Source organism: Nicotiana tabacum, chromosome 22, assembly GCF_000715075.1.
Source record: "Nicotiana tabacum cultivar K326 chromosome 22, ASM71507v2, whole genome shotgun sequence".
NCBI lineage: Eukaryota > Viridiplantae > Streptophyta > Magnoliopsida > Solanales > Solanaceae > Nicotiana > Nicotiana tabacum.
In genome coordinates this window covers 112,589,534-112,609,203 of record NC_134101.1, presented here as the reverse complement: position 1 = coordinate 112,609,203, position 19,670 = coordinate 112,589,534, and the positions used below count along the sequence as shown (strand labels likewise).

Genomic DNA, 19,670 nt, shown 5'->3' with positions numbered 1-19,670 from the left:
TAAAGAAAAGAACACTATATTCAATAACTAAAAATTAAAGCAATGTACAATTTAATTGTTTTACTGCACAGGAAAAAACTTTATCAAATCTGAAACAGTTTTAAAGTATATATATATATATATATATATATATATATATATATATATATATATAATGTAATTCCCCACTCGATTATTTCAATATTCCAGCCTCGACTAATTAGTATTACGTCATATCACGTGGTGGCAAGCGAGTTCAATTGAATTCGCTTCATCAAAAAATAATACTGTGTATATGTATAAATTACGATTAAAGCTGCATAAATTTTGTATAAATATTTTATTTGAACCCACTTGACAACTACTATTTTATGACTAAAGTTATGTACTTCTAGGATTGATCCCGCTTGCCCAAAATTTTGAATCCGCCACTGTATTATATAGTCCATTATAAAAGGTATCATAAATTTATATATCGGACTTAGACATGTGATTAAGGAAGTATATTACAATTATACTAAATTTTTTCACATAATTATAAAAAATAGTTTCCTTTTGTTTTATTTTCAAGAAAGGCATAAAGATATAAATAAAATGCTAGCTCAACCCTCTTTTGTCCCCTACTACTGTGTTCTTCATACATCTTTTCTTGTTCTCTTCTCTTTCCTACAAAACCAAAACACACTACACAGAGCTTCAACACATAAAATCTCCGAGCTCCCTCCTCTATATCTAAAATCCTCTTCCTTTTGTGTCTTTTCTTGTTCCCTTCGCCTCAATATTTTTCTTTTTTTAAAATTTTCAAGAAACTTTAAAGAACTGGTTTTTCCTTCGATCTCCATTTTTCTTTTTTTGCTGAAATTCCACTCAAGAAACAAAACGCCGTCGTTTCAGAGAACTATATTGTAGGTGAGAATTTAGTTTCCAATTTGGGAAATAATGTAGGAAAAAATAGAAAGAGGTTCTTTGTTCTTGTTTGAGAGTACTCAAAATTGGGACTCCTTTTTTTCCCTTTCTTTATGCATGTGGGTTATTATTAGATCTCAAATTGGGCTATTTCTTGCGATTGAATTGGTTTATTTTTGTACTTTAATGGGGTCTGAAGTGTAAATAACTTAATTTTTTTTTGTTTCAATGCTACAGTGGAATGCTTATGGGTTATGGTCGTTTACTTGTGGCCGAGTTTCTACTTTCTGGTGATTGCTCATCTGGTTAACTTACTCAGAATAAAAAAGGTTCAATCTTTTTGCTATTTGGTTTGTCTTTTTAAGTGATTGGGTAAATTATGTACTCCTTTTTGTTTCTTGTATGTATGTATGTTGTGCTAAGATCGATATTGTTGGAACAAAAGATACCTCAGATCACTTGTGTCGTTGAATTAGGTTATTTTGGTTCCAGTATTGGAATATTAGGGTTTCATGAAGATAAGTTGGAAGAGGGTACGGGTGCCTAATATCCCATATGTCCAAGCTTTAGTGGACAGAGTTACTCGCTACCTGGTGGAGGTAGCAAGTACCCCATGGAAATAGTCCAGCCACGGAAGCTGGCCCACTTACCACGGTTATCAAAAAAAGGGAAGGGGGTGCCTAGTGCTATTCTGCTAGGCTGACTGGATTTAGACTTCTTATGAATCAGTTAATTACTATAACTTTTATTATTATTTTGATTCTGTTTCTGTGGAATGGTGTTACTATGTCTCCATCTTAGGGAAGTGGAAAAATATCACAATCTTGTTGCTGTAATATTATTTAGTATTGGGATGGGCCTGAAAAAAGAACGGATAAATAGGAGTCATGTAGTCGACCCAGACCAATTTGGGATTGAGGCACGGTTGATTAATTGGGAAAAATAAATTTAGCAGTTAAACAAGGCATTGTTTGCTTTTCTGAGATGGAGGTGGTACTCCTAAAACATCCTTCCATGAAGAACAAGAAGAACAGGTTGAAGAGAGGCTAGTATAGATAGAATGACTCTAACATCTAGTGTCGTAACTTATGATTAAAATAGTTTATTTAGAAAACTCTTAGTAGAATTACAAAAACTTCAAGAATTTATTTATGCCTTATTCATCCTTATCCAGTTAGTAGTGAATACTTCCTTTTGGCATATATAGTTGTTTTCCACCTTTTCTTTCTTTTTCTTTTCTTCATCCCAAATGAAGCCTCACAACTTACCTCTTTTGCTTTAGTTTATAAATGTGATCCTTGGTCTCTTCTAAGCCATGTTACACAGATTCTTTTGTGAGTACATACTGAATACGAGTTTGTGCAAGAATCGGTATGGCTACATCAAGTTCTTTGCTAATTTAGAGTATTTTGAACCATTGGAACAAAGTATCCACTCACTTATCACTCCCATTCAACAAGGTTAAGTCAAGGCAAGTGAAGGATTTGCGTAAAATAGGTCCTAAGCACCTTTGTCCATTACAGAAATTGGCCAAAATTTGTCACCTCTTCGCTCAATTTCAGTTTTTCAACCCAAATGAAGCCTTGAGAATTTACCTCTGGCATTTTCATTTATTAATATATTCCTTAGTCCATCCAATTAAGCACCTTTCTTCCAATTATTCAAAAATTGGGAAAGAGTGATAGAATATATGCTTAGGGGCTTAGGGCCAACACAATAGGTAATAAAGAACCAATATGGTATATGCCTTGTAGATTTACAATAGAGACTATATACATTGCAAGTTTAGCTTTCATGAGCCGAATGAAGGTGAAGTTTAGATTAGATAGGATGATGGTGCCTAATAGACAATTTAGATACTCCCTTTGTCCCAAGGTTGGTGTAAGGTCTGTGTACACACTACCCTCCTTAGACCATACTTGTGGGATTATGCTGGATTTGTTGTTGTATGTGGCAAACTTTCTTTGTCCCAAAAAGAATGTCATGTTTCTACATTTAAAAACAATATAATTTTACAATTCTTATTTTACCCTTAATGAGATGATTTATAGCCATACAAATGTCTAAGGCTTGTTTTAGACAATAAGTTTCAAAAGTTTTCTTTTCCTTCTTAAACTCCTTACCTAGTCAAATGATACCATATAAGTTGGGACGGAAGGAGTATCTAGGATTCAATCATTTAGATGAATGATAAAATATGTGAAGATGAATGCAGAAAAGTAAATATGATAGCTAAAGTGGAGGAGCGCTTTGCAAAAGATACCTGGCAAATTGAAAGGTAAATTCCATAAAATTTGTGAAAACCAATAATATTATTTATGCGGCAGTGAATGTTGGGTCTGTAAGTTGGTCAGTCCAATATATTCATAAGTATAGATGTTGTAAAAATACTAATGTTTAGATGGATGCACGGTCATACATGATTGAATAAAATTAGAAATAATCCCATATGACAGAAGGTGTAAGTAGCACCCATGGAAGATAAAATGAGAGAAAGTCATCCGAGATGGTTTGGCTATAGATACAACGTCTCCAAACACCAGTCTGTAGGTATGATGATGTAGTTGTTAAATATGATAAAAATCTGTTAGGTCTACCAAGTGATAAAAAAGAGTGTCTGGTAGACCTAAAACACTGGAATGGAAATTGTCGCACAAGACCTACAATCTCTCAAAATCATTTTGAACCTGGGTAGGACTTTTTGATGGAAGTAGAAGATCCATATAGCCATTACCAACTATTTGGAACTAAGGATAAGATGTTGTCATTCACTTACGTTAGTCCAGTGTATGTCAGAAACGTTTTAGTCTAGTTAGAGACTCGTATCCGTGTAAGGATAAATGTGAGATCTGGAGAAGTCCTAATACGCCTTAAAACACTAGCTATTCAGTATTAGAATGAATTGGACCCGAATACATAAACGGGAACAGTAGAACAGATGATTCATACAGCTGATGCTGATAATAGTTTATGCTTGAGGATACTTGATTGATTGATTGTGTAGAGTTGGCCAAAAAGATAGCGGTCAATTAACCAGTCAAGCCAAAATTTAAGAGCAACCATTGAGTGCCAAAACTCTCTTTCGTTTGACAGTAGTGGATCAGGCTTGTCATTTTTACTGTATTTAAGGGTTCCAGTGGACTTCAATGTATCTAGACTTCGATCTCAAAAACTTGTCGTTGAGCTCTACGTTTGGACTACAAATGCTGAAATCTTATAAATTTTCCCCATCTATCTAGAGCAAGATTAAATTTACCGTGGAACAAAAGTACACCGTGGTTGATATTAAAACATTTTCCTCAGCTCTCCTTCTTCAGTGTTCTTACTCGTATACTTATTCTCAGAAATGATGCTCATGCATCCAAGGAATCCCAGGTACCTTAAATGCCGTCCATGTGGATAGTATATCAGTTTATAGGCATCTTCCCCAAAATAAAGTCCAACTTGAATGTAACAATATATAAAGGGTTCCAGAATTTTACATTTATCAAACAAGAAAAAAAGGGTTCCAGAATTTTAGTCCAAACTCACTATCCCTTAGCTCTAGGGTGCCTATATTGGAATATGCATAGACTCGAATTAGATTCTTGCTGTGGGTAAAGAGGCAACATGGTCCAGATTTGTTGAGCTGTGTAACTCTCATGTAAAGAAGAGGTTTTTGAACTGGTCCCTGGGATGGCAATTCAATTACTGCTGTGTGTTAATCATGGGATCAATTCTTTCTTCGTTTCTTCATTTATTTTTCGTAATTGAGTCTCTCAAGGATGTGCAAGAATTTGCAATTTTAACCCATGGAGGCTCTGCGGCAAGTTACAAAGCGAAGTGACAATTCAGAAATTCTTTCTTTTATTTGTTTTGTTCTTCATTTTCCTGACATCATGTTTTGGAAGGATTTAATGAATGTATTGGATATATTAGGTTATATTGGATAGATGTCTTTTCGGAAGTATATTTCCCCTTCTGATGCACCATCTGGAAGTATGAAGTCATTGAACTTATCTGGAAAGGCAAATCAAAATTCTCAACCATCTGATCCACAAAGATCAACAGAGGCTGATGTGGACATCGACATGGGTGAGGTCTATTTCTTGATTATGCATTTCCTATCAGCTGGACCATGTCACAGAACTTATGGGCAATTCTGGAATGAACTTCTGGAGCATCAACTTTTACCCCGTAGATACCATGCTTGGTATTCAAGGAGTGGGGGGCCAAGTGGTGACGAAAATGATGATGGGATGTCTTTCCCATTAAGCTACAATAGATTGGTGGAAAGGTAACTTTCACTGCCTTATTCATCAAATGTCAATGATATATGGCTTATCAATTCCTTTTTAACCAATCTCTGTCATGTAATGTTTCTTTTATATTTCCATATTAGTAACATGTTTTCTGAATAGCATCAGAGTACAGTTTATGAAATGCTTTCAGATTAAAAGATGTTACTCTCTGTTATAGGCCTTTATCTGTTGAATTTTATAAACATCAAAATGCATGTGAAGAACAGAGATCATTCAGTTGTTTTGATTCAAGAATGAAGTATGTACAAATTGCAGATACAAAAAAAAAATCATCTGGTTTATTATGCACTCGGAACATGTAGCTTTTGTTTGGCCAGTTAATCTCTTATTACTTTTTGCTGTCCCCCCCCCCCCCCCCCAACCACAAAAAAAAAAAAAAAAAGAAAAATCTCCCCCCTTTTATCTCCAGTCCTTATGATATTTTCGTCCTCCTCCTCTGTTGAGAAAATGAAAGACGCTGGGATCACCTTCTCATTCTTTCCTGAGTTATAACGTGTGTGATGTGTCTAGGTACTCTCACGTGGGAAAGGATCACTTGGTGAAGCTTTTAAAGCAATTATTGTTAAGTGTGAGAGCTTCCCCTCTGGGTATGGTTGGTGGAAATACAGTTAATGCAGCAGCTGTTCCAACTCTGCTGGGAACTGGTTCCTTTTCACTTCTCAGCAGTACGTCTTCTAGTTTCACTACTTTTAATGTAGTAACTTCAATTTTTGTCAGTTCTTCATGCACTGTGAATTTCGATGAGGTACATTTTACGATTCCGTCTGTGTCACAGTAAATTAAAATATGTTGAAGGAAACAATGATTTAAAGTTAGTTCTTGGGGAATGATTCACATCAAACTTCAATTTTTTATTTCTGAATTTATGCAGAGGTCCTATAGAGTAATATTATTAGTAGATTTCTGCCTAGTTTCTTTAGGTGCCAAAACTGCAAATGGAGGGGGCGTAGTTTTGTGTCCTTAACAAGTGGAATCATTATGCACCATTGATAAATCAGGGTTTTACTTTCATCTTCCTCAGTTAGCTCTTCATTGCCCTTAAGCTCTCTTCCTCTCTCTCAGGTGATCAAGATCAGACAAATAATGAACTTAAGCCTCCAGGTCACTTGCGGTGGCCTCACATGCTAGTAGATCAGGTGCGTGGACTAGGTTTGAGAGAAATTGGTGGTGGATTTGCCAAACACCACCGTGCACCATCTATTCGTGCGGCATGTTATGCAATTGCAAAGCCATCCACTATGGTGCAGAAGATGCAAAATTTTAAAAAAGTTCGAGGACATCGCAATGCAGTTTATTGTGGTAACGTCTTTGGCTTGCATGTCTTATTCTTATGTTATCACTTCTGGGGACTGAACGATAACCACTTTTCTAAGTGGCTTAGTGCGCTGAGTGCGCTGAGAATGAGTTATGTAACTTCATAACTTCGTATGTATAGTTATCACCTGATCTTTTGTACAAGAATAGAATGTTTACCCCAAAGCAGAAGGAAGTAGTGGTCCCATTTTAGCTATACTGTTTGCAAATTTTTCTACATGGTGTGGGTGTGGATTTTGACATGGGGTAATCATAAAGTAGCTTTGTATTGATTATTATGATTCTGCTTTTGCTGTTATGTACTGTTGTGAATGTTTTCAATTTTTATTAGGTGAAGGCGGGTTTATATTTGCTTCTTATTTTGGCTTGAGTCATTGAGTAATTTAGTTAATGAACCTCGTTTAATGAGGTGCACTATTATCTTATTCAACGATTCAATTGAATGATTAAGAGGAATGTTGACTGCAGCAATATTTGATCGCTCTGGGAGATATGTTATTACTGGCTCAGATGACCGACTTGTAAAGATTTGGTCAATGGAAACAGCATATTGCTTGGCCAGCTGCCGTGGGCATGAAGTAAGCTGTTGCTATAGTTATCTTGATCCATCCCTTGATCTTCCGTCTTTTGAGTTCACTTGTTCTGCTTTCAGGGTGATATCACTGACCTAGCTGTTAACTCCAACAACACTTTAGTAGCATCTGCTTCAAATGATTGCATCATCAGAGTTGTAAGATACTCTTTTAAATTTACGTGAGTTCCTATATATTTCTGAGTGGTCATCGGAATGTTCTTTTTCGTTATAACAGTGGCGCTTGGCTGATGGGCTGCCAATTTCGGTGTTGCGCGGTCATACCGGAGCTGTTACGGCAATAGCATTTAATCCAAGACCTAGTTCTATTTATCAGCTCTTATCGTAAGGCCATTTTATTGTCTATACAACTTTCTTGGAGTTTTATATGCAATATCTTTGTATCTCTGATTCATTTCTTAATTGTGTCTATGCAAAGTTCAATACAAATCTTACCATGGCAAGAGGATATCTCCATCTCTAAGCAGTTCTTTACATGAGGTTGAATATCCAAAGGGAGCACCCATTGTGCCTTACTTCCGGTTAAAGAAAGTAGCTCCAACTTCTGCAGAGCTTCTGTGTTATTTTTCTACAATCTAAGAGAAATCTGTCCTTTGACATCTGGTCACACTACTTTTCCCAAATCCTTCCCAAGTGTGATTTTGTTCAAACAAAATGGTAACCTCCCAGAATAGGGTGGAATAAGACGATTCATATAGCCAACCCTAATTAATTCGAGATTGAGGCTTAGTTGATGTTAATTATTACGAAAAGTAACTGTTCACCTGGTCAATACCCTGACATAGACTTAAGCTTGCAAATGTTTGTGTAATCCACAAAAGCTCATTCGAGCTCTGATGCCAGATCATCTGGATGGTTTATGTTTTCCAAATTATCTGCTCTCAAAGCTAACTAGGCTTGGCAGTTTGCCTTCAAATGGTTAAGCTCTTCCTTTACCTTCCTCCTCAGTAGATCTTGTTCCGTGAAGTTGTCAACTATTTCAACCCCATCAGCATCTGTATTATGGCCCAAGAACACAATCAGTCTTTCAGTGTGGAGTGTTATTTTGAATTATGAAGATATTTACGAATTCAACATAAATGAGTCTTGTTCCATGAAATAACTTGATTTTTTGTATCATGCTTTAATTGCTCATGAGACATGTTTTACGGTAATTTTGTTTATTAACTATGGGAGGAAAAAACTCCCATATACAAGCGGCATACCAAAAATTAGAGAACTTACCCAAAAGAAAAAAAAAAAAAATTTACAACTTACAGGGATATTTTATCTCTTTGCATGCTCTGTATTGTCACTCCTTGACCACTATATGTGCAACACCGCTACCATCACCGCAGGTCATCTGATGATGGAACATGTCGGATTTGGGATTCTAGATATTCTCAGTTTACTCCACGCTTGTACATACCAAAAGCCCCTGAAACAGTTGCTGGTAAGTCGCAATATTTATCTGCCAGCATTCTGAAATCATTAACATGGAAGGTTATTTACATTTGCCTCAATGGTTGTAGGGAAGAATACTGTTCCATCATCAAGCACTGTTTTGCAAAGCCATCAGATCTTCTGTTGTGCATTTAATGCTAGTGGAACATTCTTTGTAACTGGAAGCTCGGACACCTGTGCAAGGGTAAGCCTGGATTACTTTGTCTGACTTGTATTTCACTGTACTTACCGTGTGGTTGTAGTTCTGACACTGATGTGTTGCTGCTTACAAGAATCTTATTTAATTGTAGGTCTGGAATGCTTGTAAATCCAACTCGGATGACTCTGAGCAGCCTAATCATGAGATAGAGATTTTATCTGGTCATGAAAATGATGTAAATTATGTGCAATTCAGGTTGATAGTCCCAGGAAAAGGTTTCATGTATTCGTTCATTCAAGTGTATTTTCATTCCTTGTGATTCATGATCTTCTTTTTTGAGTGCAGTGGCTGCGCTGTGGCATCCAGATTTTCTCCCTCCGATGCATCAAAAGAAGACTCTGTCCCAAAGTTTAAAAACTCATGGTATGTTGGAATGCTCTCAGGAAAATAAAGGAACTAAAAGAGAAAATGGAGAACTGCAATGATTCTTCTCTCAACATGTTAGCTACATTCTGTAAATTCTGTTGTCATAGATGTTGCTTGTGATGTTTGTTAAAGAAGTTTGACAACCGAAGTTTTCGTGTTTCAGGTTTAATCATGACAACATTGTTACTTGTTCCCGTGATGGCAGTGCAATCATTTGGATCCCAAGATCTCGTAGATCACATGTGAGTTCTCTTTAAATCCCCAGTCAATCTTTGTTTTCTTGGTTAAGCTTGAATCAATATCTGGTTCTGTTCTCATATCACTTCTTCTTTCTCATACCATATATTCATTTTTTTAAAGGGAAAGGGCGGACGTTGGCAGAAAGCTTATCATTTGAAAGTTCCACCACCGCCAATGCCACCTCAACCTCCTCGAGGAGGTCCGCGTCAAAGAATTCTTCCAACTCCACGCGGTGTTAATATGATCGTCTGGAGCTTGGATAATCGTTTTGTTCTTGCTGCTATCATGGGTATGCTGTATTTATACATTTTTCTCAATGTGGAAAGCATCTAAATTAGCTGGCAAAGTTACAATTCTTTGGGCAGGGGCTGCTTTTTGAAATTGCAACTCTTGGTCACTGTTTTCATTTTTTTCCCCAGATTTCTTTATTGGTTACATTAGTAGATTTTCACCCTTCAATGGTATTCTTCACCATGCTTCTTGGTCCTGTTCCTTTTTGTTGATAAGACTTCTTGGTCCTGTTCCTTGTAAAGTAGTTCTGATAATTCAACTTCAGCTTGTTCTCATCCAAGAGGCCTGAGTTCTAACTCTTTTTTTTTTCTTCTTATTTTGGCTTTTACACTCCACCTATAGAATCTTGTTTTTGACCTTAAGTAGCTCTGATGGAACTGCTTTATTTGCAGATTGCAGAATATGTGTGTGGAATGCTGTTGATGGTAGCTTAGTGCATTCTTTGACGGGTCATACTGAATCTGTAAGTTATCTCCTGGAATTTTGTAATGTTTTGTCATGATTGCTGTCATCTATGTTGCTCAGATCCTTCAAATCCTTGTCAGACACGATTTGGGTGGGGCGTGGGATCCACACTGGAGTTGTTCAGCCTAATTTGGGTGCTTTTGACTACACCTATTGCGAAGAAGTATATATGCTGATTGGGTATTTGGTTTTATTTTGGGTTTATGGCATATATATAAATATATATATGCACATAATTACTAGAACACTTTGCTATTATATGAGATAACTTATGAATAAAATACCAAGTGTTACAAAAAAATTAATTATACTACCTTTAATTTAACAACTTCAATTAATTGACGAAATATATACTTGTATATATTGTAAAAAACATTTGGTGGCTGCCTCTTAACACCTATACCCATACTCCTAAGTGTATCGCTGAATGCTAAGGTGTAGGTGATGATGCATCCAGCTTGCAGATCTGCACCGGTGTCTGGTGACCTAATCCGATTATCATAGGCTGTCACTAGATGACAAGCCTTTAGAGATTGTGAGCAAGACTTGCCCGAGATTGTAATGAACTGGATCAAAGGCCCACTTTCTCCTTTTATGTAGTATATTTTAGCTCCCCGAACATGACATTAAACTTACGTAGGAACTAATTACAATTGATTGCTGTTACTTTTTTTGTTTGGACTGTGTCTCATTGTGTGCATTTGGTGATTGCAGACTTATGTTCTTGATGTTCATCCTTTTAATCCTAGAATAGCAATGAGCGCTGGGTATGATGGGAAAACAATTGTCTGGGATGTGAGTCCGCTTCTCCTTGTTTTTTTTTTATTTACTCATTCTAAATTTTTTTGTACATATGTGTCGAGTTTATTCCACAAAATCGTTCAATTTTTAGATATGGGAAGGTGCACCTATTCGGACATATGAAATTGGACGATTCAAGCTAGTTGATGGAAAGTTTTCTCCGTAAGTCAATGATCTTGTTCTTCTTACATCTTTTCTCTGTACATTTAATGTTACTTCAACCTCGAGAGACTCAACCACAGGTTATGCGAGTCAAAAACATGGGGTGTACTCTGTAAAGCTGTTTTACTTGGAAGAAGAGATGCAGATTTATTACACTCAATTTGATCTTGGGTGCACAAAATTTTTGAATCAGCCATGGACAAGTTGTTAACTTTGATGTATGTTCTTTTCTATATTACAGGGATGGGACGTCAATAATACTTTCAGATGATGTTGGCCAATTGTACATATTGAATACAGGGCAAGGAGAATCCCAGAAGGATGCTAAGTATGACCAGGTTTGTTGGAGTTCCACATGTGTTTTGGTTGGATCGTCCCGGATATAGTAAATGATTTCTTAAGCATGTCTTAAACAGTTTTTTCTCGGAGATTATCGCCCTCTTGTTCAGGATACACATGGAAATGTCCTTGACCAGGTTGGTGATCCGTCAATTCTTGTCTAAACACTGTTTTATCTTTGTACTCATGTGCTGTCTATTCAAGAAACTACAAGAAAGGAGGGTTGAGATTACAAGAAACTACAATAAAGGAGGGTTGAGATCAGGCGCTGGATAGGTTCAGGGCTGCACTTTTTAATTCAAAACATTTTGAGTGAACATTTAGTAAATTTAAACGCTAGTTTATCCTCATTGATATTGATTTAGAATTGAAATTTGAAAATATTCAATCTTCCATTATCCTCTATAACAGTTCAAATTTGACATTGTTAATAATTGGTATCACTGTCGATGGAGCACCTGTTAATTCGAAACAATCTTAAGTGAACTTTTTAGTAAATTCAAACATTAACTCATCCTAGTCAAATATTGATTGGGAATAGATTTGAAATTATTCACTCTTTTGTTGCAGTCTATCATTTGTATAAATTTGAAATTGTACATTATTGGTATCACCATCCATGGATGGTTATTAGCAGTGCTGCAGTGGCTTGCATGGTTCGTGCTTCGTAAGATACTTGTTCTCTTGATCTGGTACATAGAGAGATGTAATTGATATGCCAGTTCATCAGTTTGCTCCATATGTATGAGGCGCCTGCTTCTCATGGTCTTCAATTCTGGGGTGTTCTTCATTACTCTGGAGTGGTTTTTCCTGCACATTGCTTCTCTGGGATTAAAGAGCCTCTAATCTATTACGTTTTGGGTGCACAATGGTTATTATAAATTGTTTTTCATCAAGCTGTATGGACATAATAAATGTACCCGTGAACTACTGCTTTCTTGCTGAAACAATGCCTCTTTTAAGTTTTTAAACTTTATTTCTCAAACTGGAAGTCTCTTTTCTCTCTCTGGGGGATCGGTTACACCAACTTCTGTGAACTTGAAAGACAGCTTTCGTTTATGCTTTTGCTTAATTGATAAATTTTACAGGAAACACAACTTGCTCCGTACAGGAGGAATATGCAAGATCTCCTTTGTGATGCAGGTTGGTGTTTTTGCTTAAACAATATCATATCTTCATTCATTCTTTTTCCCCAAATGTCTTATGTATGATGTGATGGCAGGCATGATTCCCTATCCAGAGCCATACCAGAGCATGTACCAACAAAGACGTTTAGGAGCTCTTGGAATCGAATGGAGACCCTCGTCATTCCGATTTTCCATTGGGACAGATTTCAACATGGACCAGCAGTACCAAACTTTTCCCATTGTAGACTTGGAGATGTTGATGGAGCCACTTCCAGGATTTGTGGATGCAATGGATTGGGAACCAGAAATTGAGATACAAAGTGATGAATCAGATTCAGAGTATAATGTAACTGAAGAGCTTTCTTCTGGAAAAGACCAAGGGAGTTTCTGTTCCGACGCCTCTGCAAATCCAGAATTCACTGATGAAGACAGTGAGGCTGAAGGCGATCAAAAAGATGCGCTCCGTAGATCAAGAAGGAAGAAACAAAAAGCAGAAGTAAAAGGCTTTCCCGTATTTTGTTTTAGCATTGTCCTTTTTTTATTTACAGTGCTTGATAATCATTTTGCTTCTTTCTTAAGGTGGAAGTTATGACATCTTCCGGAAGGCGTGTAAAGAGGAAGAACTTGGACGAGTGTGATAACAGTTCACATAGGATCAATCGTACTAGGAAATCAAGACATGGCCGAAAAGCGAAGAAAAAGTCTTCATCGAAGTCCTTGCGGCCCCAGAGAGCTGCTGCTCGTAATGCCCTTCATTTATTTTCCAGAATTACAGGAACATTTACTGAAGGAGAAGATGAATATGGTTCAGAGGGTGATTCATCAGAAAGTGAATCCACACTTAAGGACTCAAACGATGGAAATGAAGATTCAGATGTGTCCTTAAACAGTGAACAACATGGGCATTCAAAGGGGAAAGAAATATGCTTTGATCACTCTGATGAGACAAATAAGCTCCAGCCGTTTCCTAGCTCTAATCTCAATGGTGGAATTAGGAGGAGATTGGTCCTAAAATTGCCAAATCGCGATTCAAGTAAATATGGACCTCCTAAGAATTACGAGGCTGGTCTAGCTGGTCCGTCTTTGGCTCCTGAGGAAGCTGCTGAAGCAAGTCAAAACTACTTTGGTTGTCAGGATAACAACCTGAGTGATGCTAGTGGTGACATAATAGAAAAGAATGAAATTGATCAACCAACAAAAACTGAAAACCACTTGGACCTCTTGGTAGGGTGCAAAGATGGGAACATCAGATGGGGAGGGGTCAAATCACGCTCAGCGAAACGCTCTAGAATGGGAGAACTGCTGCCATCAAGCTCTGTGACTGGACCTAGCTCATTTAATGAGGCAATTCAGGAAGAAAATGTTGTTAATGGGCACTCAATGCTTGAAAAGGACCACCACAGAGTTTCTCCTTGTTCAGGGATCCGAAATGAAATCAATGGTATCATTCATGGCAATGATAGTCGTTGTCAGGATGCTATACACGAGGCAGAATATGTTAAGCTTTTTGATGAAACTGACTGTAATCATCCATTTAAAGAAAATGCTACTCCCGTCCCAATGAGGTTGCGTATTAGGTCAAAGATTCTTTCTAGTCATCTTGATAAATGTGGCAAGACAGATGCGAAGACTTCATTGGAGGATGCTGGGTGCACTGCTTGTGATACTTTTTCTGAACCTCAGGACACTGAGAAGGTCTTAAGTTCAGAAGCCCCCACCCAAGAAGATAGAAATTTACCAACTCTATATGATGGAGACCGTGAGAAGAGGCTAGATGCAGACAATGTTGGTGGAACTTCTGTGACTGAATTGCAAGACTCACAGAATGTGCGGTCGCATGATATGATGTTCCGAGCTGTCTATAGAAGGTCAAAATTTGGTCGGGGTAGAAGTGGTAGAGAAAGTCTCAGTGGGAATATGGAAGCGACCACTTCAAATGTGGGGAGCCATAGTTTAGCTGAGGTATCTGAGGCCATTGTTGAGGGAGTTCGAAGAACTAGATCTATTACATTAAGGTCAGCAACTTGTGATTTGAATCCTGCACAAAGCAATGACAGATTCATGCAGCCACATGACGGTTCAGAGGGAACATCAATGGAAAAGACTTCAGGTAATAGAGATAATGAAAGTTCGTACGAAGAACGGTTACTCGGTTCAGCTGTTGCTGCTGGGTTGCGATCTACCCGAACGCGGAGAGGCAGCTATTATGCCCGTGAACCCAGTCCTCCAGAGAGAAGGAAATCAAATCAGGCAGCAAGAAGCTCATGGTTAACATTGGTAGCTCATGAGGAGGGATCCCGGTATATACCTCAGCGAGGGGATGAAATTGTGTATTTAAGACAGGTATTATTGAATTTATATTAGTGTCCAAGATTTGTGTGTCTAGAATACTTTTCTCTAACAGAAACTGGTCCTTAATCTGCACTTGGTAATTTGTACAGGGCCATGAGGAGTACATAACTCAGAATAACTTGAGGGATTTAGGCCCCTGGAAAACAATAAAAGAGAATATAAGAGCAGTCGAATTTTGTATGGTTGAAAACCTTGAGTACACAACACGGCCAGGTTCTGGAGAAAGCTGCGCTAAAATAAAGCTCAAATTTGTAGATCCTGCATCTGCTGTAGTGGGGAAATCATTTCAGTTGACACTGCCTGAAGTGACTGGTTTCCCTGATTTTCTTGTTGAAAGAAGCAGATATGATGCTGCTATAGAAAGGAACTGGACTTCTCGGGACAAATGCCAAGTTTGGTGGAAAAATGAAGGTGATGAAGATGGGAGTTGGTGGGAAGGTAGGATTCTAAATGTGCAAGCTAAATCTCATGAATATCCTGACAGCCCCTGGGAAAGGTATATTGTCCGATACAAGAGTGATCCATCAGAAACTCATCAGCATAGTCCTTGGGAACTATATGATGCTGATACCCAATGGGAACAACCCCGTTTAGATGATGAAACTAGAGAGAAGCTGATGCGTGCATTTACTAAGCTGGAGCAATCTGGAAATAAAGCTCAGGTAGCAATTTTTGCATGTGGTACTAACTCATATTATTAACAGAACATGTCTCAATAGTTCTTTTTTGCAGGATTATTATGGGGTTGAAAAATTGAGACAAGTTTCACAGAAGTCAAACTTCATTAACAGGTACACTAGTTGCTTTCATCATTTTCCGTTTACATTAGTTTCATGCTCTCACTAGTTGAGTTACTTGGCAGTGTGTATTGTGGATCTGTGATTATCAGAATACTCCCAGACCCCATTTATGGGAATACACTGGGTTCGTCGTTGTTGTTGTTGATTATCAGAATACTCGTAATGTAAAGTTCCGTATTAATAATTTGCAGGTTCCCTGTTCCCTTGTCACTTGAAATCATTTGGGCTAGGTTAGAGAACAATTACTATAGGAGTCTGGAGGGAATGAAGCATGACATTGAGGTGATGCTCTCAAATGCGGAATCATATTTTGGAAGAAATGCTGAGTTAACAATGAAAGTGAGACGTTTGTCCGAGTGGTTCAGACGGACACTCTCATCTTTGTAGTAACTTCCAACACAATTTTGTAGAAATTTACTGTCCATTAACTTTAGTCCTGGCCCCCCCTGTAAATAATTTTTTTCCCTTTCTAATTTTTTGATTCTTTTTCTTTTCTCGAATACCAATCCTTGCCAGGAGAATAGGCTGAAAATTCTTTGTAGGGAGGTTGAGAGAGATTAGATGAATGCTGGGGAATTCATTATGTCTAGTTTAACATCTGAATGTACTCTAACTGATCGAAGATCATTGAAGCTCAAAATTCTGTGGCTTATACCCATTTAATGGAGATATCTTTAGCCCAAAACGACGCCTTGCTATCTGTATTTATTAAGGCTTACTTAATACATAGTTTATCCCCTTTGTAGTCAAATCCTTTTCACAGAAAGCTTTTTTCATACCCCACTTTGTCCACATGGCTAGTGCGTATTTTTCAAACAAAATGAGCGCGTGAAGAGGTAAAAAATATATAGTATGTAGCTTTATTTATCTATTTTGTGCAAGGGAAGAACAGGATTAGCATTTTTTTTTTAAAAAAAAAAAATTGTTGGGTAGAACAAGATGAGTTTTTTTTTTATATTATGTTTTTGATTTTTTCGGCAACATTTCAAGTATTTTTTTATATGTTGTGGCACGTGTCAGGTTATGATTAGTCTGTGAAATTGAAAGTGGTCAAACACAAAATGGAATATATTACGCACTTTGAAAAAAGTTGGGTGTATAAAAGTTTTGCTGTGAAGGAAGGGTGTGTAAGGGAAATTGGCTATAAATTCAAGGGGTAAACTATGTATGAAACCATTTATTAATGGAAAAAATAAATAATTGGCTGGTCGGCCAACATTAATTATATTCACTTACGGGATACCTGATGGTTTGGATTAGTTGGAAGAAATCACCTAGTATTTTTTGCCTCCGTGGATTTGAACTTGAGCCCTCATTGTTCTCTCCCGCTTCATTGATCATTAGTCTATACCTTTGGGTGCTATACAAAAAAAATATTTTTCACTATTATTTCTTAGAGAGTTTAAAAATATATATTTTTCTTTATTAATGATTACTGCCTTGCATGGGGCAGTGAAAGCCCCAGAAGAGGAAATTGACCTCATTAAGATCATATACTCTCCCTTGCACCCAAATTTGTCTACCGCCCAATTCCCAATCTGTCGTGATGACGTCTATCACATTACTAGGTAAGACGACAATCACATAATAACTATGCATTATAAATTAAAGACATGATTTAGCAGGTTCAATAGTGGAAAATCTCATAGATAACTGATAAAAAACAACTGAAACTCAACAACAACAAATCCCAAAATCCTGGTGTCACCGAGTACATGAGCTACTAGGTGTCAACACAGTCTAAGTCTCTAATATAACTGTCTGAAAACCGAAAGGAAGGAGAGTCGAGGTATGCGGGCGTCATAACAACTACCTCAATAGTCTTCGAGCAGATACTGCACCTAATCTAGCAACTGCCGTATCCAGATGTACCTGGATCTGCACACGAAGTGCAAAGTGTAGTATGAGTATAACCGACCCAATGTACTCAATAAGTAACACGACTAACCTTGGGCTGAAATCAGTGGCGAACTCAAGAAGATACAGTCTGAATCCATATAATGACAGTACAGATATAACATTGAAATGACAATAAAAGCTCAGAGAACTTCCATAATCAGCGGAAATGTAGACATGCTATCGAGTTCAACACTGATAAAATATGCCAAGTACAGCTAGCATGAGGAATATTGCATCTCTATGACTATATGTCAAATATGCATGTCAAATGTAATGCGTCACAGTGATACTCCCAGGTACTCGCGCTCTCAGAGTACTCAATCTGTCTGGTCTCAACTCTCTCTCATCACACATAATCACTTAGCAATGTACGGTACCTACGCTCAATGCTGGTATGTTAGACTTCGGAGGGGCGGATCCTGCCGAAGCGCTAATAAATAGCCAACATGGCATGTTGCGGCGTGGAACTCGATCACATAAATGACCAATAAGGCATGTTGTGGCGTGCAACCCGATCCCATAAAATGACCAATAAGGCCTGCTGTGACATGCAACCCGATCCCATAAATATCACTCACAATCCGTCTCTCAGGCCCCAACTCAGTCATCAATCTTTCCAATTTTACGGGCTCATAATCTCATACCACTCAGCCCAAAAAATAATAACATGACGTGATAGTAAATGATAATAGAGACTGAGATATGAAATATAAATGAATGAATATTACTGAGTACATAATTGTAATTTAGGAAAATAACTCAACAGCAAAAAGGACCCCAGTGGGTCCCAACAAAATAAGCACATAGCCTAAATATGATTTCTAGCATGAATCACAGTTCAATTACTCTAAAATAAAGATATTTTTAATATTATATTATATATTATTTTGTACTGATTGATATGGGATATACATGCAACGCACATGTCCAGATACTAGTTATACTAAAAATAGGAAACTTCTAATGTCAAATTTGAATTACTAAAATGCCCATAAAAAATTGAATGCCCATTTTATCCTCAATAAAATAATACATCTAAAATATTTTTGTACAATAATGTAATTATATATTTTAACAAATTTATTAAGCTACCGACATTTTTCATATACAATGTATATGAATATGAAAACTACAAATTATTATAGAATTATGTGGGTAAATATTAAGTATACTTACAACCTTAAATGGTATAAGTACTTGTTTATTGTAATTATTGATTTTTAAGTCATAAAAAAGTCATTTTAACCTCTATATAACGATGAAACAAAAGGCTGACTGACAGCTGTAATACCCTTCGAAAAATAAATATGCTCATTCATTAAATGATACATTAACCAATATTTTCTTTATTGTTATACAAAATTAAATTTGGATCACTTGAGAAGTTGCCTTAAATAAGTACTACACAAAATTCATTTAATTAATTCAATAAATGGACTATTCATCTACTAAATGCCGATACACAACAAAAATCCGAAGACGAATCTCTTACCTGGACATTTGGAGAGCTTTATTCACAATGGTTTTGAGAATTTCTTTTCCTCATTACCTTTCTCCATTCAATTTCCTTTAAGTTTTGACATAAAGTGTAAGTTACAGGTGTCTAACTTAATTGTCTTTTATCTCCTATTTAAGATTGATCTTCCCAAAATTCTTTTACATAAATCTTCAGTTACACAAAGAAGTTTTGACGATTGCATGGAAAGAGAAGTTAAGATGGCATTGGCAGTAAAATTAGTGTCCATTGCATCAGTATGACTGTATGAACTTCTTTTCTCCAAGTCTCAGAAAGATGACATATGACGCCGACCAAGCCTTGGATAAAGAAGCCGCATGAGCATATTCACAAGACCTGGATCACTCTTTCCTCTTAGAATGTTAAGAATCTTGTATTGAGGTTTTGGTTACTATTAGATTCATTTTCTTAGGTAAATTAAGTATTCTTCAATTGTATGTTATGGTGGCTTGATATGTAATGTACTACTAGCTTTTTGGAACTACTCCTACAATTTTGTTGCTAAAAGAAGTGTTAATTCTCTTTACACTTTAATGTCTTTATCTGTACTATATTTCTCGTAAACACTCAGTTGGCTT

General features: G+C 36.9%; 1 protein-coding gene across 2 annotated transcripts; it reads left to right on the top strand.

Annotated features, from left to right (window-relative positions):
• Positions 1 to 594: 594 nt before the first annotated feature.
• Positions 595 to 16,362, top strand: LOC107808998 (uncharacterized). 2 transcript variants are annotated; one of them, XM_075243478.1, is made up of 25 exons: positions 595 to 888; positions 1,123 to 1,214; positions 4,804 to 5,161; positions 5,697 to 5,851; positions 6,249 to 6,485; positions 6,969 to 7,078; positions 7,153 to 7,230; positions 7,310 to 7,416; positions 8,430 to 8,524; positions 8,604 to 8,719; positions 8,826 to 8,929; positions 9,020 to 9,097; positions 9,264 to 9,342; positions 9,461 to 9,629; positions 10,024 to 10,094; positions 10,811 to 10,891; positions 10,989 to 11,059; positions 11,301 to 11,397; positions 11,476 to 11,535; positions 12,487 to 12,541; positions 12,621 to 13,021; positions 13,105 to 14,868; positions 14,967 to 15,539; positions 15,610 to 15,668; positions 15,869 to 16,362. In XM_075243478.1, exons 3-25 carry the CDS (start codon positions 4,818 to 4,820, stop codon positions 16,062 to 16,064), a joined length of 5,100 nt encoding a protein of 1,699 aa, XP_075099579.1. In that variant the 5' UTR covers positions 595 to 888; positions 1,123 to 1,214; positions 4,804 to 4,817; the 3' UTR covers positions 16,065 to 16,362. The 2 variants fall into 2 exon arrangements, with proteins under 2 accessions (XP_075099579.1, XP_075099580.1); XM_075243479.1 differs by having other exon boundaries at positions 605 to 884.
• The last annotated feature ends 3,308 nt before the right edge of the window (positions 16,363 to 19,670 follow it).